The sequence below is a fragment of the Notolabrus celidotus genome, chromosome 13, assembly GCF_009762535.1.
Source record: "Notolabrus celidotus isolate fNotCel1 chromosome 13, fNotCel1.pri, whole genome shotgun sequence".
Taxonomy (NCBI): domain Eukaryota; kingdom Metazoa; phylum Chordata; class Actinopteri; order Labriformes; family Labridae; genus Notolabrus; species Notolabrus celidotus.
Window position 1 is genome coordinate 24884 of NC_048284.1, and position 22451 is coordinate 47334.

Consider the following 22451-nt stretch of genomic DNA (forward strand, 5'->3'; position numbering starts at 1 on the left):
CCCTCTCACCTGGTTTATCCCTCTCACCTGGTTTATCCCTCTCACCTGGTTTATCCCTCTCACCTGGTGTATCCCTCTCACCTGGTTTATCCCTCTCACCTGGTTTATCCCTCTCACCTGGTGTATCCCTCTCACCTGGTTTATCCCTCTCACCTGGTTTATCCCTCTCACCTGGTGCATCCCTCTTTCTCTGAGGGTTTCAATCTTCAGATAACTCCTTTACAGACATGAAGTCATCTCTTGACTTCTTTTAAAATGCAGTATCATCATTATTCTTCCTCTCCTCTGAGCGATTACTGACTCTCCTCCTCTTCCTCCTCCTCCTCCCCCCTCCTCTTCCTCCTTCTCCTCCTCTTCCTCCTCCTCCTCCTCCTCCTCCTCCTCCTCCTCCTCTTCCTCCTCCTCCTCTTCCTCCTCCTCCTCCTCCTCCTCCTCCTCCTCCCCCTCCTCTTCCTCCTTCTCCTCCTCCTCCTCCTCCTCCTCCTCCTCCTCCTCCTCCTCCTCCTCCTCCTCTTCCTCCTCCTCCTCCCCCTCCTCTTCCTCTTCCTCCTCCTCCTCCTCCTCCCCCTCCTCTTCCTCCTCCTCCTCCTCCTCCTCTTCCTCCTCCTCCTCCTCCTCTTCCTCCTCCTCCTCTTCCTCCTCCTCCTTCTCCTCCTCCTCCTCCTCCTCCTCCTCCTCTTCCTCCTTCTCCTCCTCTTCCTCCTCCTCCTCCCCCTCCTCCTCCTCCTCCTCCTCCTCCTCTTCCTCCTCCTCCTCTTCCTCCTCCTCCTTCTCCTCCTCCTCCTCCTCCTCCTCCTCTTCCTCCTCCTCCTCCTCCTCCTCCTCTTCCTCCTCCTCCTCTTCCTCCTCCTCCTCCTCCTCCTCCTCCTCCTCCTCCTCCTCCTCCTCCTCCTCTTCCTCCCCCCCTCCTCTTCCTCTTCCTCCTCCTCCTCCTCCTCCTCTTCCTCCTTCTCCTCCTCTTCCTCCTCCTCCTCCCCCTCCTCCTCCTCCTCCTCCTCCTCCTCTACAGGAAGTTGTTGGACCCTGGTTTGTCGTCGTCCTCCAGGCAGAGCATGTTCCTGAACCTTCTGTATAAGTCTCTGAAGGCGGACATCGTTCTGCGGCGAGTCAAAGCCTTCGTGAAGCGCCTGCTGCAGGTCAGCGCCGAGCAGAACGCCAGCTTCGCCTGCGGGGCGCTCTTCCTCGTGTCCGAGGTGATGAGGGCCAAACCCAGCCTGAAGGTTCTGCTGCAGCAGGAGGAGGTGAGACCGTCCCTCATCACTTGTTTCACTTTAAAACTCTTAAACATAAGTTTTCATCTTTCTGACCCCTGGATTTAAAAAGTCTCCTGATATTCATCATGAAGTTTCAGGTCAGAGACTTTAACTTCCTCGCTCTCTGTTCTCTCTCAGGATGAAGACGAGGAGGAGTTCAAAGACCTGGCTGAAGAGAAGGAGGACGATGATGAAGAGGAGCGCTTCGTGGACGCAGACAAACTGGAGGAAGGAGCGGCGAGCGAGGAGTCGGTGAAGGCGAAGCCCGCGGCATCGTGGGTCCATCATCAGAACCTGGAAGGTGAGTCACTGAGACCTTCATCGGCTCTGAGAGGACGGGTCAGGATCTGAAGTTTGTTTGTGTGTCACAGCTGAACATTAAGGTCTCTGATTGGATGAACTCCTATTTAAAACACATTCAAGTATTTTAGATAGGCAACCGGCTTGATTCCAGGCGGCGAGCATTTGCTGCATGTCTCCCCCCCCCCCCCCCCTCTGCTCCACACATTTCCTGTCCATCTACAGCTGTCCTGTCAATAAAGAGAGGGGGGGTGTTTTAAATAATAACAGCAGTGTTTGTTATTTATTGGAAAAACTCTGAAGTTATTTATTCTATCTTATTTTATTCATTTATTTTATTTAATATGTTTTAATTTATTTATTTGTATATTATTTATTTAACTTTATTCATTTATTGTACTTGATTTTATTTTATGTGTTTCTTTGATTATTATTTATTTTATTCTTTTATTTTATTTTTATGTATTTTATTTATTTATCATTTAATTTCATCATTATTATTATTTTATTTATTTATTTAATTTTACTGTTTTTTAGATCTGTTTTTCTTCTTCTTCTTCTTCTTGTGTATCTTACTTGCTATCATTCCTGTGTTGCTGCAACACCTGAATTTCCTTCTGTGGATTATTGGGTTTCATCTCATCTTAAAAGTCATCCTTTATATTCATGTCTGGTTTGGTGTGTTATGTATTTATTTATTGTTTGTTTGTTTGTTTGTTTACCTCCAGGAGGAAAGAAGATCCAGACTTACGACCCTCTGCACAGAAACCCGTTATACTGCGGCGCTGACCGAACGACTCTGTGGGAGCTGCAGAGGGTGAGGAACACGTCTGTTATCATTCATGAAGCCTCAAACTGATCATACATTTATTATTTACTTCATATGTTTGATTTATTTTTATCTCTCCTCTCTGTGTTCTCTTTTTTTAGATAACATGATATCTAAACTGTGTTTGTTTGTTTGTGTCTCTGCAGCTCTCCCAGCACTTCCACCCGTCCGTGTCGCTGTTCGCCAAAACCATCCTGCAGGTAAAACCTCCAGGATACTAAAGTCCACGTGAACCCTCTCTGAGTCTAAGACCCTCAGAGGAGTCTCATCAGACACTCCCTCAGCTCCAGGACTCGGTCTCATCCTCCTCTCTGGGGGTCTCTGGAGTCTGCTCCTGATTTCTGTGATGTGTGTTTTTCTTCTGCAGGGAGACCCCATCCAGTACTCGGGCGACCCTCTGCAGGACTTCACCCTCATCAGGTTCTTGGATCGCTTCGTCTTCAGGAACCCCAAACAGCTGAGAGGAAAACGTAATGAACACTTCTTCATGTCGATCAGCGAGTTCATGGTGTCTCTGAAAGGGGGACTGATCGTGTTAGACCGGACCAACAGAGCAGATTAAAACTCTCTAAAGAAGAGACATCTTAGATTTATCATCCAGACTCTTTAAAGTCTGTAAACATGTTTGATTTATCATCCAGACTCTTTAAAGTCTGTAAACATCTTTGATTTATCATCCAGACTCTTTAAAGTCTGTAAACATGTTTGATTTATCATCCAGACTCTTTAAAGTCTGTAAACATGTTTGATTTATCATCCAGACTCTTTAAAGTCTGTAAACATGTTTGATTTATGTGTTTTCACAGAGAACACAGACGCTGCAGCGATGATGCCCAAACAGAGGATACCCCTCAAATCTCTCCCCGGTGAGTTCCTGCAGAGATCCTTGGTTTCTCTTGTGGATGAATATTTCAGCGTCAGGTTAAAGTCTGCATTAAATGAAGTCTCTTATTCGTTCAGTGTTTCTGTTTACACACTCGTTCTTCTGTGTGAGTGATCTGATGGTCTCCTGTCTCTCTGTCAGTGAACTGTGAGGAGTTCCTGTCCAAAGACGAGAGTCAGATCTCTGTGGATGAGATCTTCTTCCATCGGTGAGTTTGAAACTCTTTGAAAACAAAGAAAGTAAAGGATCACATGTTCATTGTGTTTTTGTTATTCTGTGGTTAGCTTCTTTAAGAAGCGTCAGCAGGAGAAGCAGCTCCGCCGGCCTCGAGCAGACGGAGACAACGAGAGCGTGGAGGACGTGGACGATGAAGAGTTTGAGAAGTTACTGGGTGAGTGGAGACGGAGGAGGAACGAGTTCAACTGCAGAGACTCAATAAAAACAACACACACACACACATTCAGAAATACTGAGTCAGCTAACATTAAACTCATCATAAGATCCTGCTTTAAGAAGAGAAATATTCAAACTAAAGAAGAAGTGACTCAATCAAACAGAAAGTTAAAGTCAGACTGAAGCTCAGAGAACGTTTAACACTGAGCCGTTTATTTAAAGCTCCAGTGAGGAACGTTCGTTTGTGTTGATTATCAAGAAATCGTCCCTCATCTTTTGGTGAGGCAGCGTCCAATCATGGCACGCAGTCTGAACCTGACGGGGGCAGAAAAGATTGGGACCATATCCATCCCAGTCCCCTCTGTATGAGTTCCAGGCTGGTTCATGCTGCGGGCTCAGGAGAGAGGGAACTCTCAGCAGAGCCGCCTTTAAGTGAATCCTTCAAAAACTGGACTTCATTAAATCCTTGATGAGTACAGTCGCTCTGTTTGACTTGATGGATCAGATAAACCACATGTCTCAACCTCTCTGAGATAATCAGGGAATAAAAAGAAGAACACATTAAAATAAAATCAACAAATCAAAGTGAAACCCTCTGAGTGAAATAAGAATAAAGAGGTAAACTCTCTTTGTTAAACATGTAGTCCAGTTTGTACTCCTCACTCTGGATTCTGATGTTGTGGTAAAGGTTTGGATGTTTTGAGGTTCTGACCCGATCTCTTGTTCCTGTCTCTGAGCAGACTCCGCTGAGGGAGACTCGTACTTCACAGAGATGGCCGAGGAGGATCTGGACTTTGCCGGGTGAGCTCACATCATCAATCAATCAATCTTTATTTGTATAGCGCCAAATCACAACAAACGTTATCTCAAGACGCTTTTACAAACATAGGAGGTCTAGACCACTCTATGTCAAATTATGAACAGAGACCCAACACCAAGACAGGATCAGACTCAGTCTGACCCCACCTTAATCCATCATGAGCATTGCACATCGCAGTATTTAGCTAGTTACAGTGGTGAGGAAAAACTTCCTTTTAACAGGCAGAAACCTCCAGCAGGACCAGACTCATGTTAGACAGCCATCATGCCTCGACTGAGTTGGGTCTGGAAAGACAGATAGAGGGGAGTAAGAGAGAGAGGTGATAGTGATGAGACAAGTAGTAGAAGCTGTTGCCGCTGGAGTCCAGCACGTCCGTATCAGCTGGAGTCCAGATTGTCCGCAGCAGGAGGACGTCTACGGCAGCTCAGAGGAATCTACGAGGCAATGGAGCTCAGGGACTCCAGAAAGGTCTATGGTTAGTAACTTTAATGGGACAGGCAGAGTTAAAGTAAGTGATGAGGGGGTTGGGGGGAAGAAGGTGAGCTAGGATCCCAGTGTGTCATCATCTCATTGTTCAGACTTGTTGTTGTTGAAACATGCAGTTCTGGTTTGACCCTCCTGTTTTTGCTCTCCGTGCTCCTCCCTTCATGTCGGTCAGAAACGTGAAGAGTAAGAAAGGAAAGAAGAACCAGCAGGACTCGGACTCTGACGACTCGGACGTGGACGACCTGGACGATGAGGAGGTGTCTCTGGGCAGCATGGACGAGGAGGACTTTGGAGACGAGCTGGAGGAGGACGGAGGGATGTTCATGGATGCTGACGGAGGCGGAGACGACGATGACGATGAAGAAGGTAGAAAACAGCTGAGTCATGATATCTCTCTGGGTTTTCAAGACCGTTGGTGATCAAGATGTGACCTTTGAACTCTTTGAAAACAGAGAAATTCATCTTCACTTTGGATCATATTTATGTTATTATTCATGAGTTATAACACGTTAATGTAACCATAGAAACACTGTTTATTTGGCACAATGATCACAGATCAGTCTCAGTTTTTGGGGTATTTTTGTACATATTTATTTATATTATTTATATATATTTATATTATTTATATTTATTTATTTATGTATTTATATATATTTATTTATATTATTTATATTTATTTATATTATTTATATTTATTTATTTATATTATTTATATTTATTTATGTATTTATATTTATTTATATTATTTATATATTTTTATTTATGTATTTATATATATTTATTTATATTATTTATATATTTTTATTTATTTATGTATTTTTTCATCTTTGCTTATGTTTGTGTCTCTCTGTGAAGCACTTTGTAACTTTGTTTAGAAATAAAGATTCTTATAAATATTTTAATGGAGATTTTAAATCGATCCTCCCTCTTCTTGTATTTCTCTTTCAGTTCCTGAGCTTGAGGACGATGCTGCGTTCGATGGTGAGCTCAAGTCTTAAATCAATCCAAGTTACACTCTGTGCTTTAAAAACATCCATCTGAACACACACACACACACACACACACACACACACACACACACACACACACACACACTCAGGAAGTAAAAATATCATCCCTTAAGTTTCCACATTGAAAGTAGAGAAACTTCAAACACGCTGCCTCTGAGCAGCAGACTGATTTCATAAGTTGAATCTTCTCCTTTAATATTTAAAACTTCACTAAAGAACGATCACTAATAAGAAGAATCTCTTCTCTGCAGATTCAGACGAGGAGGTGGAAGCTCCAGACATCACTCCTCGCTCCAAGAAAGGGAAGAGGAAATCCACAGAGGAGCTTGACTTCTCTGGATCCTCAGGTGAGCGTGACTCCTTCCTGCTGATCTTAAATGATCATCCTTACATGAACGAGTCATCGACGGTGACCTCACTGCAGAGCTCAGCAGGTTGTTCTGTGTGAAGGAGGTTTAGGAGGTTTTCACCTCCCTGAGGAGGAAAGGTTCAAAGAGTCAGAGTGACATCTGTTTACAGACTTCATCCTTCTAAACACTTTTACTCCTATTATTATTTTAGTTTTATCCAACTAATCAATTGTTTTAAATTGTATTTGATTATTTTACTTGATTATTTATTATTTTTATTTATTGTTCCTAATTTATCCTTTTCACTTGTTCTAATTTTCCTGATGTGATGTCGTCCTCTCGTTCTGAAAACCTCTTTTATTGTCCTTGTAATGCTTTTATTTACTTCTCCATTTTTTATTTATTTATCTTTGAAAAACCTCTTAAACAATGATTTATAGTTCTGTTGTCTCACCACTTCATTCTGTTTCATTTATTCTTTTGAACCTCACGTTGTGTTCTGTTGTGCATCGTTAAAATTCCTCCTCCAACCATGCTTTGTAAACATTTGTTTTTAAAGCTGCTAGATAAATAAAGTTATTATTATTATATTGTTATTATATTATTATATATAATCTTCCATCGCCTCATTTTAAAGATGTTTAATCGATCGTTTCTCCTTCAGGCTCCAAACAGGCGAAGAAGAAGAAAGGAAAGAAAGACACCGCCATGTTTGTGTCTGCTGATGAGGTCAGTTTTATTTTCAGGGTTTAAATTGAATTTAAAATATTTTATATTCTATATTCTGTTAAATGTGCTTTGTTGTTTTTCAGTTTGGCTCTCTGTTGGACGAGAACGCCGGCTCCAAGTTTGACAACATCGGGCTGAACGCCATGGCCAACAAAGACAAAGCAGGTAGGTCACCGGTCACCTGAACTCATGACATCAGAGAGAGCAGTACATACAGGAGGGACGTCAGCTAGCATGAGTTCATGCTAATGTAGAGCAAGTCTTCTGTTTGTGAAGAGCATGGAGCCTGCATGATGCTTCTCTGTGCACTTACTGCTTCCTACCACTAGATGGTGCTATAACTATGACCAGACACTGTAGTTATCTGCTCAGTCCAGGCCCATAATGTGACATTTAGATTTAACATTTTAAATAGCAGTGTTACTGCGATGACTGTAGCTGAACATTAGCATGTATGACCACACAACTTCCTGTTTAATGAGACATGAAACTTCACTGTGCTGCCACAGACACACCTTTTAATTCAGCTTCAAGCTTTTAATAACCTTTAATCCTCAAGGTGTGAACAACAAGTTCTCCAAATTGACCAGATAAAACCTGTAGGAGGAGTGGATTCAATTATCAACCCTGAAAATCACCAAAATTCACCTTATTTTGAAAGTCAATCCAGAGTGGCTGACTTCCTGTTGGGTTTGGAGTATGGGTGTGAGAGGATTTTTTAAAGGTCTTGATATGATAAAGGTAAATACCACATTTCATGAATGTAGGTCTAAGTAACCTCTATGGGGACCACTTTTTGAAGATGTATAGGGGGCGCTGTGGAGTCACTTTGCTCCAATATGTCAAAGTTTTCACCAGATCTGAGAAGTATGAAATCTAGGGTGAGTTTAAGGACATGTTAAAGCTGCCAATCATGCAACTCCAGTTCTCAGAGGCTCCTCGATGTTCAGGCACAGATCAGAGATGACTATATGATATTATCTGGTGAAGTATTTTAAATATAATGTGAGATATTTGTAGTAACATGTGCGGCGTGTGCATGGACAGACTGCTGAGGATGTTAAGTATGTTGTACATTTAAGGACAAAGATAAAAGAGCAACAGACGTGGAGGGTGTTTAGGGAGTTTGCTGGATACCAGCTGGTTTAATGATTCCTCCACAGAGAGAGGAAATGAGTCAGGATGACAATCAGCTTCAAACAGACACAGATGATAACAGTGAAGGGTTTCCAGTGTTTGTCCACCAGGACTTTATATAAACCGTGTCAGTGAGTGAACCTCAGTGATTGTGTCATTGTGCTTCAGATCCATGAACTCAGAGGTGTTGTTGGTTAAAGTGTCCTTGTCTCGTCCTCCTCTCGTCCTCTCTGACTCCTCCTCTCGTCCTCTCTGACTCCTCCTCTCGTCCTCTCTGACTCCGCCTCTTTGTCCCTGCAGGTGTGAAGCAGCTGAAGTGGGAGGCTCAACGTGACGACTGGATCCAAGGCCGAGACGCCAAGACGCTGCGCAAGAAGAAGACGATGTTCAACAAGAAGAAGTCGTTCGGCCGAGCGAGGGCGGGAGGCAAAGCGCTCGGGAACAAGAAGAGGAAGAAGTAACGGCTGCCGTGTGTTTGATGTCGTGGATTTAAAAGGACCCACAGAGTCACTCCTGTTTGGCCGACCAGGCTTCGTGGTCTCTCTCTCGGACCCCGTAGACGCCGGCCCACTCGTTGGACTGGTAATAAACTGAGGAGAGAGAGAGAGAGAGAGGAGGGGTTCAGATCCAGATTAAAACACACTGCTGGATTAACTCTGACCTGAGGAGGAGCCGGGTTAAGACTTTGGAGAACAGGAGATTGTTTTTCATGCTTACATGTTTATGATGCATTTAAATTTTCATACAGAAATAATGTTCTTGTATCTTTGACAATGTACAGATTCATAAATCAAATTAAAGTTATTCAGGTTTTCAGACACTGATTGATTTATCTTTTGAAGAGAAACAAACTTAGAGCTGTTGTTTGAGTGATTTAAATCTATTCTTTCCATCTTTAGTTTATTCCTTTAACATTATTTTGCTCCTTTAAGTTAAAGCTACTATTAAAGACTTTTCATTTCATCCTCAGAAGAATCATCATGTAAAACACTGAAGTCAGAATCCAAACATGGTGCAAAGCATCCTGAGATTTCAGAGTGGTGTCAGTGCCATTTCAAAATAAAAGCACATTTATTTTGTAGTAATGTTTAGTTCATGGACACAGTATTTAACCTGCACTACTAGACTTCCTGTGGAGGTTTAAATGGAGACCTGGCAGGTGAAAGTCCAGGTAGAGATGGGATTAAAGTTCAGGTTGTTTGCGTTCACACCTGCAGCACACTTTGAGACTTGAAGGCAGTTTTCAGGAGTTTGGAGCATGAGTGAATACAGCTATGATCAAAATGATCATCATTATTAAAGTCTGACATGAACAGCATGTTATCCTATAATAAATGAAGATGAGGCTCCTCTGACACAAACCACAGTGATGGATGAACACGTTCAACTCCTCACCTTCCAGCACCGATGGAAACTTCCTGTTCACGCTGCTCCTGAAATCTGCAGGTGAGGGGAAACACAGCGAGAGTTTAGAGCACATAAAGTCACCCAGCATATATTTGTCTGTCTGACTCAGATTAACACTGCTCAGTATTTATAAGACACCTTGGCTGTTGTTCATCATCTGAAACAGACCGTACGCCCCAAAGACGCCCACCAGCTCCAGAGCGATCACTCCCTTCATCAGCTTCATGGCCAGAGGATTCAGAGCTTTAGGAGGCATCTGAGGAGAGATCAGCACAATGAGAGTGAACTGTTCAGAGGGACCTACTATCAAACACTGTTCACATTCAGTCACTAATGAAGGTGATTTACAAACACCACATGAATGTTAGCTTCTTTTACTTTCCTCAGGAGCAATGTCAGAAAGATGCTGCTTTGGTCCACCATGAAATATTTCATCCAACCATCCAATGATCACTTCTTTCAGACTACTGTATTACCCTGGGATCTTATTCATTAACCTGCTGTGTAAAATACTTCACTGTCCATGTCAAAAACATGCCAAATGGGTTTTTCCCCTGAATCAAATTTTCCTTCATGGACCAATGTTTGACAGGATTGAGTCCCTACGGATTGTATTAAAGTGTTCAAAATGTTAAACATGATGAATATCAACATGTGGAGAAGGCTCATAATCTCCACGGAAACACAGTCATGATAGTGGAGTCTCAGACTTCAACATGTGGATTACTGCAACAAGAGAACTGAACAGAAACATATTATAGACTCACAGTGTCCAGTTTTCTGTCTACTAGTTCTTATTGAGAAAAATAAACATGTGAATGAGGTCAGGGGTCAGCCGGGAGCACAACCGGGTCATAATCAGTCCAGCAGCGGAGAAAGAAAGCGCGCATGGAGACCTGTCACTCAGACGCAGCCCCCAGCTGAGATCCTCTGCTAACCCTAACCCTAATCACAACCCTAACCCTAACCCTAACCCTAACCCTAATCACAACCCTAACCCTAACCCTAACCCTAACCCTAACCCTAACCCCCAGCTGAGATCCTCTGCTAACCCTAACCCTAACCCTAACCCTAATCACAACCCTAACCCTAACCCTAACCCTAACCCTAACCCTAATCACAACCCTAACCCTAACTCTAGCCCTGACCACAACCCTAACCCTAACCCTAACCCTAATAACAACCCTAACCCTAACCCCAACCCTAACCCTAACCCTAACCCTAACCCTAACCCTAACCCTAACCCTAATCGTAACCCTAACCCTAACCCTAATCCTAACCCTAACCCCAACCCTAACCCTAATCACAACCCTAACCCTAACCCTAACCCTAATCACAACCCTAACCCTAACTCTAGCCCTGACCACAACCCTAACCCTAACCCTAATAACAACCCTAACCCTAACCCCAACCCTAACCCTAACCCTAACCCTAACCCTAACCCTAATCACAACCCTAACCCTAACCCTAACCCTAACCCTAACCCCTAACCCTAACCCTAACCCTAACCCTAATCACAACCCTAACCCTAACCCTAACCCTAATCGTAACCCTAACCCTAACCCTAACCCTAACCCTAATCACAACCCTAACCCTAACTCTAGCCCTGACCACAACCCTAACCCTAACCCTAACCCTAACCCTAACCCTAATAACAACCCTAACCCTAACCCCAACCCTAACCCTAACCCTAACCCTAACCCTAATCACAACCCTAACCCTAACCCTAACCCTAATCCTAACCCTAACCCTAACCCTAACCCTAACCCTAATCACAACCCTAACCCTAATCACAACCCTAACCCTAACCCTAACCCTAATCACAACCCTAACCCTAACCCTAACCCTAATCCTAACCCTAACCCTAACCCCAACCCTAACCCTAACCCTAACCCTAACCCTAATCACAACCCTAACCCTAACCCTAACCCTGATCACAACCCTAACCCTAACCCTAATAACAACCCTAACCCTAACCCTAACCCTAATCACAACCCTAACCCTAACCGTAACCCTAACCCTAACCCTAATCGTAATCCTAACCCTAATCCTAACCCTAATCGTAACCCTAACCCTAACCCTAATCCTAACCCTAATCCTAACCCTAACCCTAACCCTAACCCTAACCCTAATCCTAACCCTAATCCTAACCCTAACCCTAATCACAACCCTAACCCTAACCCCAACCCTAACCCTAACCCTAATCACAACCCTAACCCTAACCCTAACCCTGATCACAACCCTAACCCTAACCCTAATAACAACCCTAACCCTAACCCTAATCCTAACCCTAATCCTAACCCTAACCCTAATCCTAACCCTAACCCTAATCCTAACCCTAATCCTAATCACAACCCTAACCCTAACCCCAACCCTAACCCTAACCCTAACCCTAATCACAACCCTAACCCTAACCCTAACCCTGATCACAACCCTAACCCTAACCCTAATAACAACCCTAACCCTAACCCTAACCCTAATCACAACCCTAACCCTAATCCTAACCCTAACCCTAATCACAACCCTAACCCTAATCCTAACCCTAACCCTAACCCTAACCCTAACCCTAATCCTAACCCTAACCCTAACCCTAACCCTAACCCTAACCCTAACCCTAACTATACTCGATTAATTAGTAACATCTCTTATAGGTTTCCGGACATATTACAACCACAGTGGTAACATAGGATTCAATAATCGTCATGGTGATATAGTTTATGGAAGTGCTTACAGTAGTAGGATGTAGAAAAAATGCGCAGTCAGTTTGTCTCCTTCAGGGCGATTATTATTGATTTGTTTGTAAAGGTTTGAATTATTTAGCAGGGTACATTTACATGGGCCTGTGTTGAGCATGGTTGTGGTTTGCACGCCTAAGTTTAAAGTATTTCATGATCCCATCTTTAAACATAAGATCAATCATTTGGAATGGTCATGCCTTATGCATTTTCAGGTGTTAGGGTGGATATGGATTTCTGGGGATTATTAACTGAACGACAACGAGAGGTGTGTGTGTGTGTGTGTGTGTGTGTGTGTGTGTGTGTGTGACTGATCAAACCCCACAGAAAGTAGTCCGTCACACTCCCTCTCTACCTATTCAGAGAGATTTTTTTTAACCTCATATAAAGTGAATTATTTTTAAATGAATAAAATCATCTTTAATCCATATTTGGTGTCAGCTTGTTTGTGTCTTTGGCTGGCAGCCATCTTTTCGTGTCCTTAGTTACCCTGAGATCCTCACCACTATCAGAGATCACGTGACTTTTCACTTCTATTTATAGACCCTCATGGACCCCAGAGGACCTCATCATTTTTCAGGTTATTGAGGATAAGGTGAAATGTGTTTATTCCAACATCTGGAGAGATCTACTTTTTACATCAGTGATCAATAAAGTACAGAGGTAACTGAGATAATGATCACAAATACAAAATACATGGGCAAAATAATTATATGTAATACACATTATTAATTTCCTCATTTTTTATATAGTAATTCCATGTGTTAACTATTAATTTAATCGAGTATAAATAGTTTTTTTGTTCGGGAAAAACCGTTAAATATTTAATTTATTAAATAACAGATTTTTTAATTTTTTAAAACCTTTATTAAATGATGGAGAAACTGTTCAACAGAGCTTAATTAATAACTCTTACTTTAAAAGAAGTAGTGTTTCTATGTGTGTGTGTGCTGTTAATGACCTTAATCTGTTATAAATCATTAGTTTATCATTAGACACGACACAACACTCCAAGCTGCTAACGTTCAAATTAACATTTTAAATCCTCTAACTTTTAAATTAACTTACCTTCAGATTCCAGGAGAACAAACAACTCTGAGAGGGTTTAAAAATAAAGTCAGAGAGAAAAAGTAGATTAATTAACACTGAGAATCCTCTGTCCTTGTGCTGTGTGTGTGTGTGCTAGCTGAGGGCTAACAGACTGTGACCACTTCCGGACTACGGAAGCTCTGCTGGTACAAACAACAGAAGCGCGTTTTTAAAAGGACGGAACATTCAAACATTTTGTAGAGATACCAAATACATAAACATGAAGGTTATATCAGGTTCAAATGTTTTAATTCAACTCTATAATATTTAATTGATAGATTTTTATATTTTAATCAATTAAAATATTTGTTATTATTTTACAAAAGCTTCAAATCCAATAAAGCATTGTGCTTTTTACATTCAGTTCAGTGTACACAAGAAATAAAATACATGTTTGACAAAATAAACTATTGTAGACATTTTTTTAAACTAGGTTTATTAAATGAAAACAGGATGAGTTTGAATTTAAAAAAAAAATGTGTTGAATTAATAAAACGTGAAAATATGGTAGCTTAAGGTAGAAACAAAAACCAGGCAAATTAAGTGGCTAACGTGTTGATAATTTTAAGTGTGTTAACTGGATGTTTCAACATTTTTATATGCTTCTACAAAAACCTTTAGTCCTATTCTTTGTGAATATTTAAGACCATAAAGTGGAACTATGTGAGGATTCTAAAGGTATTCAAAGTAGCTATTAATGTATTCTTTACATTTTACAAGCTTTTTCATCAACACTTTTTGTTTTTCAGAATTCATCAAATTAAAGACACCTACCTTTTTTTTTAATTTATCATCTCCCACCTGGAAATGTATGATAACCTTCTCACACCTCTTGAACCAACTCTGAAACTGTCATCATCTTTGCTCTTTATATTTAAAGTCACCTGAAAAACAAAGAGGAAAAAAGAAACAGACCTATGATTACAGTGAGTTGTAGTTGCAGGAGCTCACCAGCAGGTGTCAGTGTAGCAGCAAGAGTGCAATAAATCCCAGCTCCTGTTGTAGTTTCCTGTGAGAGAAAAGATCAGTTCTTACCTGAAACAAATGAAAGAAAGGTGCAGATTTACCTGAGAGACTTCTGCAGGTAACAGATGATCCATTAGTAAGAAACTGATCTTTTGTTTAAAGCAGAAGCAGGATCATCTTAAAGCTCCTGTGAGGAAGTTTTAGCAGGTTGTGAAACAGTCAAATTAATACTGATGCTTCTTTGGGACATAAAAAGAAAAACAAGACCTTTAAAAAGAAGACTGATTATTTCTGTATAGTTATATATTTGATGTCAGAGACCACCTGCAGGGGGTAGGCGTCAGACCAAGTGAATACCTGCAGGCTGCTGATACAGCCTTTATTTATGTTTGAATATTCTTAATAAGTGACACATGTGACTGTTAAAGGTACAGTGTGTATAACTGTAAATATTTAGTGATATCTAGCAGACCGATTCTACAGTTTAAGGGTATAAAAAATATACTCTCACAGATGTGGTGCTTTAAAGACACACAGGCATTACTTAAAGGAAAGTGTTGAAGCCAGAATCTGTGTTTGTTGTGCTCTTATTTTGTTCTGAATCAGACACAGCTCTGAAGTTAACCTAAATGTAATTCAGACGCTGGACTCTGGAGTTCAGGTGTGCAAAAAGCAAGAGTCGATCTTGAGAAGTGAAGCCAATGCTGACTGCAAACTGCAGTTCCTCGAGTGTCCACTTGAGGCTGGCCCCAAAAGTCGAAGAAGCCACATACACAACCGTTCAAAAGAACATATAAAGTGATTACATTCAGGGGAGAAAGGAGCAGAATCCTTTTGGGCTGGGTGTGGGTAGTTTCAGGTGTTTTGTATATTCTGTGTTTTATTTATATAAGATGGACGAATGGATGGAAGGAAAGAATTAATGTGAATAAATGGATTAACTAACTTCAGCAATGCCCTGGACTTTGGTTTTTGCTGCTTCTAACTGAACATGCGTCCAAACTAGTACAGCAATTTAGACCCCGGCGGCTTCTTTTGATGATATCGGATTGTTTAAATTATAGTCTCTAGAAAAAAGGGACCAAAGACCCTAAAAACCTCTGCAGGAACAAGTCCATTAAAGCTTTAAAAACAACAAAATGATCAGTCACACCCAATCAAATTTACTGAGAGAGAATGCAGGAGAAGACTCATGGTGGATTTCCAGAGAGAAATCAGCAGTCTGGATTTAATTTTGAGGAATGTAATTACCTTCATGTAGACTCAGGACTGTCCCAGGTGAGAACACACCTGCTGCAGGTGAGACTCTGAGAGAGGATCTGCTGCAGCTGCAAACTCTCAGAGTGTTTGTTCACCTGAGGCTCCATGCACAGCGGCACCATGAAGTTAGTGAAGGAGGAAATAATGTCATTCAAAACAACATTTAAGAAGCCTTTTGGATTCTTCAGATGTTTTCCTGATTGATAAATTAATTCAGATCATGAATTATAATTAAAGCTGTTATTAGATGCAGCTTTGATATAAAGCTCTAAGTGATCTACAGTAAAGGTTTAGATTTTATATGTTTTAACTGTAAAGTTAATGTGAATCTGTCAGTAACGTGTTCCTGGAGCTTGTTTTATTCCACTGCAGATTTTTCTTCCTCCTCTAGACGATCTGAAATCAGTCTTTCAGCTCTTCTTTCTCCCTCTGACAGTCTCTGAGAGCGCAGCAGGAAGACAAAAGAGTGAAAATATTTCGTTTGTTTGACGTCCTCACAGAGAGGACTCACTGTGTGCAGAGAGCACGGTGGTCCTGCAGCGCCTCTTGTTCCTGCACCTCGGCTCTGTGTGCTGTCTGTCCCACCGTCTTTTCAGACTCATCACCAGGTAAATACACCGCACAGAGCACACACAGTAAAAACCTGCTGCAGACACACAGAGGAGGAGGAAGATTCTAAACAGGAGTACAACATAAAGTGAGGTGTAGATAGATCTTCAGCATGCAGGAGCATTAAGAAATAAAGGAGGCTACTCTGTGCTGCAAAATAAGAAGAAGGAAGAAGACAAGGCGGATCAATTTAACACATAATTAACAGAGATAAAGTTTAATCATGTGATTAACAGCTTCAAAATGAACCCTGCAGAGGAGTCTTCTCTCACCCTGTCTGGACTCTAATTTGCATTCCCGCCCGTTCACTTTACATTACCCTGTTTCTTTCCCGGCTACCAACTAAAGACACAAAATGTTAATTTAAAGACGATTTCATTGATTTAAAAATAATTTGTTAAAATAAAAATATTCCCTCTGATGCTTTCATGGTGACTGATTCTCATTATTTCCCCACTCGCAAGATCAGCCTGAGAGAAGAACCAACATGTTTGCCAATAAAATCCATATTTTAAATATAATGTATGTTGTAAAATTGTTGTATTTAAAAAGAAAGTGTGCATGAGAAATGTTAAAGGAATAAACTCACCGTGTTTTTCATGCACACCTTTACTGTGTGGTTTTAGAAACAACAGACTTGTGATGTTTTGACTCCCTGTGGTTGGTTTGTAAATTCTGATTTTAGTACTTTACATGAAACAGATTATTTTACTGTGATTACTTTTATTAGCAGCAGATTATATTTTCACTCAGCATGGTGTAGGCGCTTTAAAATGTCTCAGGGTATTTTTAAAGCTGTTCTTTCTTTCCTCATTAGGATCCCCAATTAGGAAATTATCAACTTTTTGTACATTGTCAGGTAGCAGTCCTTGGGAGGGTTGAGTGAGGGGGGAGGGTGGGATAGTTATTTACTGTTAACTCTATGATGAAGACAGTTTTTCCTGATGATAAGGAATTAATAATCCGAATTAGTGATGATGTAGTCTGGGAGATCAGGCCTTTGAATTACACTGTTATATGAAAATTGAATGTCGATGTGGATGCTTTGTGGAGATCTTGTTTTCCTTAATAAACATATTGAAACACAGGATCCCCGTCAGCACAAGCAGAAGCATCGGCTTTTCTTCCTGGGGTCCAACACATAGACAATCATGCACACTAACACACAGTCAACAAAACAAGACAAACAAACCACACAACAAAAACAAAAACAGCTCCTCATAATGAATCACAAAATATCATACAGAAGAGAAACTAACTCATTCATGTGGCAGATGTCAAAACAAAACCATAGCAACAAGTAAATTAATCTTAACTTAAACTGTGCCTCAAGATAACATGATGCACATCCACACATATATGAACACATTCACATTTAATAGGATGGTGTTATAGGATCATGTGTTCTGACAAATCAAATACAAGCTTAAATTATTCTCTCTTATCTTGTTGTTTCAGTATTTTTACTTTTATCAATCAATCTTTATTTATAAAGCACCAAATCACAACAACTGTTCTCCTCAGACTCTTTCCAAACAGAGCCGGTCTAGACCGGACTCTATGTTCTATTATTAACAAAGACCCAACATCAAGACCGGATCAGATCCAGTCCCATCTTCCAGACAGGACTCAGTCTGATCTCATCTTAATCCACCATGAGCAGAGCACTTTGCAGCATTTAGCAAGTTACAGTGGCAAGGACAAACTTCCTTTAACAGGCAGAAACCTCCAGCAGGACCAGACTCATGTTAGACACACATCTGCTGGGACCGTGTTGGAGAGAGGGATAGAGGGAGATGAAGAGAGAGAGAGATGATAGAGGGATAGAGGGAGGTGAAGAGAGAGAGAGATGATAGAGGGATAGAGGGAGGTGAAGAGAGTAAAATAACCAACTTAAGTTATTTTTTACAGCGTAAATGAAGTATTGTCAGTCAGCTTGTATTTTTTTACAGTGTAGTATTAACACTGGTGTTTTTATTAATTTGAGGCCTGTCAGCAGCTCTTATTCTCAGAGTGTTTTTTCTACTTTTATTCCTTTTTTAATTTTTTTTTTTTTGTTTTAATACTTCATGAGTATTTTTTACAGTGTGTTTTCATTAGGCTACCTTTACCTGTGTCGGTGCTTTGACCTATAGTAACCTACTTTAACCCTTTACAGGTAGAATATATGTTTCAGTATTGAGGGATGGAGGGATGGAGGGAGACATCTGATTGGTTCCTGGCCCCTCCCAGCAGCAGCAGCAGCAGCAGCGCGCAGGTGTCAGAGCCCCTCAGTCAGTCCCGGAGTCAGACCCGGTACAGCAGAGTCCAGGAGACACCGGAGAGTTACCGGCGGCCAGCTGAGGACCAGGTCTACGTTTGTTTTTCGTGCCCCTGTTTGGATGAGGTCTCGGAGGGACCTGCAGGATGCTGAGCGCCGTTAAGATGGAGGGACACGAACACGCGGACTGGAGCGGGACAGGATACTACGGAGAGACCGAGGTCCGTGCTCTCTACCCCGGCTTCAGTCTGAGCTGAGCCCCGCTGACTACCAGAGAGGAGATCAGACCTTAGAGATTATTAATTATGGATCAGAGATTTAAAGATGATCACACTGATAGATTATATTGGGTCTAGATTAGGCTGCTATTATTATATTTAATCCACTTTAAAAACATTTAACAGGCCAACACATTTTATATTTTAAACCTGTCTGTGTTTTTATTGTTGGATAATCTTTAATATTGTATTTATTTTGTACACTTAAAGGCTCTTTCTGCTGTGCATTCATATTGATAAATATCAGCTGATTTTTTATGAATTTTGCAGGAAAAACAAAATCACTGCAGTCCAAAAGTCCGGGAAAAAACGGAACTAAACTCCAATCAGTTATTATGCTTTAAAATGTTTTATTGAATCCTCTAAAAGCTGAAATGCTCACAACTCAATCCTGTGAAGACTTTAAATTAAATTGAAGGTGACTGAAGATGAGAGGAGATCTCATTTTCAAAGGTTATCAAATTAAAGAAGAGGCCTGTTGATTTAGGCAGACATAAGAACAAATAACAGCCTCTGTGTTTTAAATGAGAATTAAATGAGTCCTGCAATAAATTCACTTAGGGATCCTGTTAATGATCTTTAATGATCTTTAATGTGAAGAATAAAGAAGAAACAAATACTGAGAGAGAAACAACGAAAGCCATGATCCATCCTTCAAAATGTCACATATTCAGGCCTATTATTATTGTTTTTATATAATAATATCTATAATAACAAACAGATAATAATGTGAATGTTTATTTTAAGTTGTGTTATATTTTGGGGGACTTTGAGTTTCTGTAAAGTCAGTTTTTCTTCGTGGTGTTCGGTGAGTCCATGTTTTTATTCCTTCAGTATTTAGGCCTTCACAAAGATAAAGCAGCTCTTCCTTCTAAAGACAATTATGAACATATTTTAGAGTCTTAGAAAATGTTCTGAAGGTTTTTTTTATTTTTGTTTTAGTGTTTAATTATTTTTAAAAACGATAAATTAAAATAAATACTGCAGAGGAGAGAGGAAGAGGCAGTCTGGAGGATCCTGCTCTGAGCCTTCCTCAGCTCAGCCTGCTAATAAGAGGCCTCGGTGTTTATGCTCTCATTAATATAACAGAGAAGCAGGTGGGAAGGTTATTTAGTTTCTAAAATAAATACATAAATAAATGAATAAACAAACAAATAAGTAAAATAGAGTAGGGTTGAGGTAACATGATATTTTTTAAATTTCTAACCGGAAAATTGTTCCTTAAATCGGAGGGTTGGAGAAGATTAAATCAAAGGGAGCATGTTAATAACACAGGTTTATTATTATTTACATGTTTTAGACTTTTCTTTAATTGGAGAGATTTTTTTAAAGCTGAAATATGTGGGCTGACAAATGTAGCATAAATATAAAATGTCCCTTCTTTCCTTTTTTTATTTTACACCTGAGGTGTTTTTTAAAACTTTCTTTCACTTTTTCAAGCATGTTTAAAAAAACCAATCAAAATAAGATTATGCTTTAAATCAATTTAAGAGTAATTCCATAGCAACATTTTTGTGATATTTAAAATTAGAATAAGCATTGATAATGATTTTATTCTCTGCGTCATGTCTGTTCATGATACAGGTTGATGTTTCATGTTTGTCCAACTTCATGTGACAATTGATTTTTTTTAATCATCTGAACCCTGGATCCTCTGTTTCAACCTCCTCTTGTGGTCGTGATGGTAACCTGGTGGTAACCTGATGGTAACCTGGTGGTAACCTGATGGTAACCTGATGGTAACCTGGTGGTAACCTGATGGTAACCTGATGGTAACCTGGTGGTAACCTTCACCTGTCCTCCTGATGGTAACCTGATGGTAACCCTCTCCCTGTGTTCCCTGTTTCAGTGTTTCCCCTCCGTGAACATGAGCAGCTACATGAACGCGCCCGGCCTGACCAGCACTGGACACATGAACGCGCACTACATGAACCCAGCCGGGGTCAGCCACTCCTCCATACCCCCCGGGGTCTCACAGAACCCTGGTACCGGATCAGGAATGGCCGGCCTGGTGAGCCCCCTCAGCCCGCCGCCGTACGGGAGCGTGCCGGTCCTGAACCCGGTCTACGGACCCAGAGAGTCCAAACCCCCGTACCGGAGGAGCTACACGCATGCCAAGCCTCCGTACTCCTACATCTCCCTGATCACCATGGCGATCCAGCAGTCCGGGACCAAGATGCTGACCCTGAACGAGGTCTACCAGTGGATCATGGACCTGTTCCCGTTCTACAGGCAGAACCAGCAGAGGTGGCAGAACTCGATCCGGCACTCTCTGTCTTTCAACGACTGCTTCATCAAGGTGCCCCGTTTACCGGACAAACCGGGGAAGGGGTCCTTCTGGGCCCTCCATCCGGACTCCGGGAACATGTTCGAGAACGGGTGCTACCTCCGGAGACAGAAGCGCTTCAAGACCGGGTCCAGGACCGGGACGAGGACCGGGGCAGGCGGGCAGGAGTCTGCGGGGAAGCCGGGCTCAGAGGGGGGGTCTGTGACCTCCAGCAGCACCGGGTCCGAGTCTCCTCCTCACTCCTCTTCCTCCTCTTCCTCCTCTCCTCCGTCCTCTGAGGTGAAACCTGCAGACCTCAAACTGTGCCCCCCAAGCCCTGCGCGCGTGCCCTCCCCTCAGCACCTGTTCCCCCATCATCACCCTCTGCTGCTGCACGAGCCTGCACACCTGAAACCGGACCACTACCACCCCCATGCACACCCCCATCCTCACCCACACCCCCATCCACACCCTCACCCCCACCACCAGTACTCCTTCAGCCACCCGTTCTCCATCAACAACCTCATGTCTGATCCGGGTCAGTATGGGGGGTACGGCTGTCCGGTGTCCGGGGCCCTGGTGACCAGGACCGGCCTGGATCCGGGTCACAGCGACGCCAGCTACTACCGGGGGGTCTACGGCAGGACCATCATGAACTCCTCCTGAAAGGACTCTCGACTTTTTACAGTGTAGAGATTTTTAAAGTGTTTCCTAGCAGCAGAAATGTTCTCCACTAATCACCTGTCCTCCTGAGAGACACATAAAAACCTTTTTACACAAAGTCCTCATGTTTCATTTATTCACAGTCTGAGAGGGTCAGGGACTAACACTGACTAAAGGGAGGGGGTCTCTGTGAGGGACTTAAAGATACATGTTTATATTTCAGGACTGATACTTCAAGATATTTGGATTCAACTCAACTTTATTTATTTATTTATGAAGAGTTCATTTACAAAAACAGTTTACTCTCTTTTGAAAAATTATTTTTATTTTCAAAAAACACATTTTTTCTAATATGCTAGCCTTTGGTATGATCAATCAACTGAGGTCGGGGGGCTTTGACTCAGTCAAAATGAATTTACTAATCAGAGATATCTTTAAAATGTAACTTTATTAGGAATCTATATATATATATAAAAAAAGAATGTATAAAAACGGAGTTATCTGTTTTTGCAAATGAACTCTTCATATCAACATGAAGCCCAAAGAGCTTCACTAAATAACAGAGGGACAGAATAAAGCAGCAATACAATTATAAAAGACATCATTATAAATAAAATATTTAAAAATAGAATTAAGTCAATAAAATTAATAAAATAAGTAAGAGTGGAAAGAAAAGTTAGAGTTAATAAGATCAGATGGATACTAACATAAATAGATAAATAATTAAA

At 41.4% G+C, this 22451-nt stretch overlaps 3 protein-coding genes across 5 annotated transcripts; 2 read left to right on the top strand and 1 right to left on the bottom strand.

The window, feature by feature from the left end:
- Positions 1–1007: 1007 nt before the first annotated feature.
- On the top strand, positions 1008–9010 carry LOC117824431 (CCAAT/enhancer-binding protein zeta-like). Its single transcript, XM_034699914.1, has 15 exons — positions 1008–1241; positions 1392–1554; positions 2282–2370; positions 2529–2582; positions 2750–2852; positions 3189–3248; positions 3407–3473; positions 3550–3656; positions 4399–4459; positions 5137–5330; positions 5913–5945; positions 6226–6321; positions 6989–7053; positions 7137–7218; positions 8491–9010. Exons 1-15 carry the CDS (start codon positions 1053–1055, stop codon positions 8649–8651), a joined length of 1524 nt encoding a protein of 507 aa, XP_034555805.1. The 5' UTR covers positions 1008–1052; the 3' UTR covers positions 8652–9010.
- Positions 8168–13570, bottom strand: LOC117824432 (protein CEBPZOS-like). Its single transcript, XM_034699915.1, has 4 exons — positions 13401–13570; positions 9736–9853; positions 9586–9630; positions 8168–8780 (listed from the first exon to the last, which is right to left on the bottom strand). The coding sequence occupies exons 2-4, from the start codon at positions 9851–9853 to the stop codon at positions 8698–8700; spliced, it is 246 nt and encodes an 81-aa protein (XP_034555806.1). The 5' UTR covers positions 13401–13570; the 3' UTR covers positions 8168–8697.
- An 862-nt stretch (positions 13571–14432) lies between these two features.
- LOC117823768 (hepatocyte nuclear factor 3-beta-like) lies at positions 14433–21844 on the top strand. Of its 3 annotated transcripts, none has more exons than XM_034698999.1 (4): positions 14433–14505; positions 16148–16255; positions 18415–18737; positions 20644–21844. In XM_034698999.1, exons 3-4 carry the CDS (start codon positions 18663–18665, stop codon positions 21724–21726), a joined length of 1158 nt encoding a protein of 385 aa, XP_034554890.1. In that variant the 5' UTR covers positions 14433–14505; positions 16148–16255; positions 18415–18662; the 3' UTR covers positions 21727–21844. The 3 variants fall into 3 exon arrangements, with proteins under 3 accessions (XP_034554890.1, XP_034554889.1, XP_034554891.1); XM_034698998.1 differs by lacking the exon at positions 14433–14505 and adding an exon at positions 15693–15772 and having other exon boundaries at positions 16084–16255; XM_034699000.1 differs by lacking the exons at positions 14433–14505; positions 16148–16255; positions 18415–18737 and adding an exon at positions 19557–19602.
- Positions 21845–22451: the final 607 nt, after the last annotated feature.

Coding starts and splice junctions, on each gene's coding strand:
- LOC117823768 (XM_034698999.1), top strand. CDS start 18,663: ATGCTGAGCGCCGTTAAGATGGAGGGACACGAACACGCGGACTGGAGC. Junction 18,738..20,643: donor GATACTACGGAGAGACCGAG/GTCCGTGCTCTC, acceptor TCCCTGTTTCAG/TGTTTCCCCTCCGTGAACAT.
- LOC117824431 (XM_034699914.1), top strand. CDS start 1,053: ATGTTCCTGAACCTTCTGTATAAGTCTCTGAAGGCGGACATCGTTCTG. Junction 2,583..2,749: donor TCGCCAAAACCATCCTGCAG/GTAAAACCTCCA, acceptor TTTCTTCTGCAG/GGAGACCCCATCCAGTACTC. Junction 3,657..4,398: donor AGAGTTTGAGAAGTTACTGG/GTGAGTGGAGAC, acceptor GTCTCTGAGCAG/ACTCCGCTGAGGGAGACTCG.
- LOC117824432 (XM_034699915.1), bottom strand. CDS start 9,853: ATGCCTCCTAAAGCTCTGAATCCTCTGGCCATGAAGCTGATGAAGGGA. Junction 9,631..9,735: donor GATGATGAACAACAGCCAAG/GTGTCTTATAAA, acceptor CCTCACCTGCAG/ATTTCAGGAGCAGCGTGAAC. Junction 8,781..9,585: donor GTTTCCATCGGTGCTGGAAG/GTGAGGAGTTGA, acceptor CTCTCTCCTCAG/TTTATTACCAGTCCAACGAG.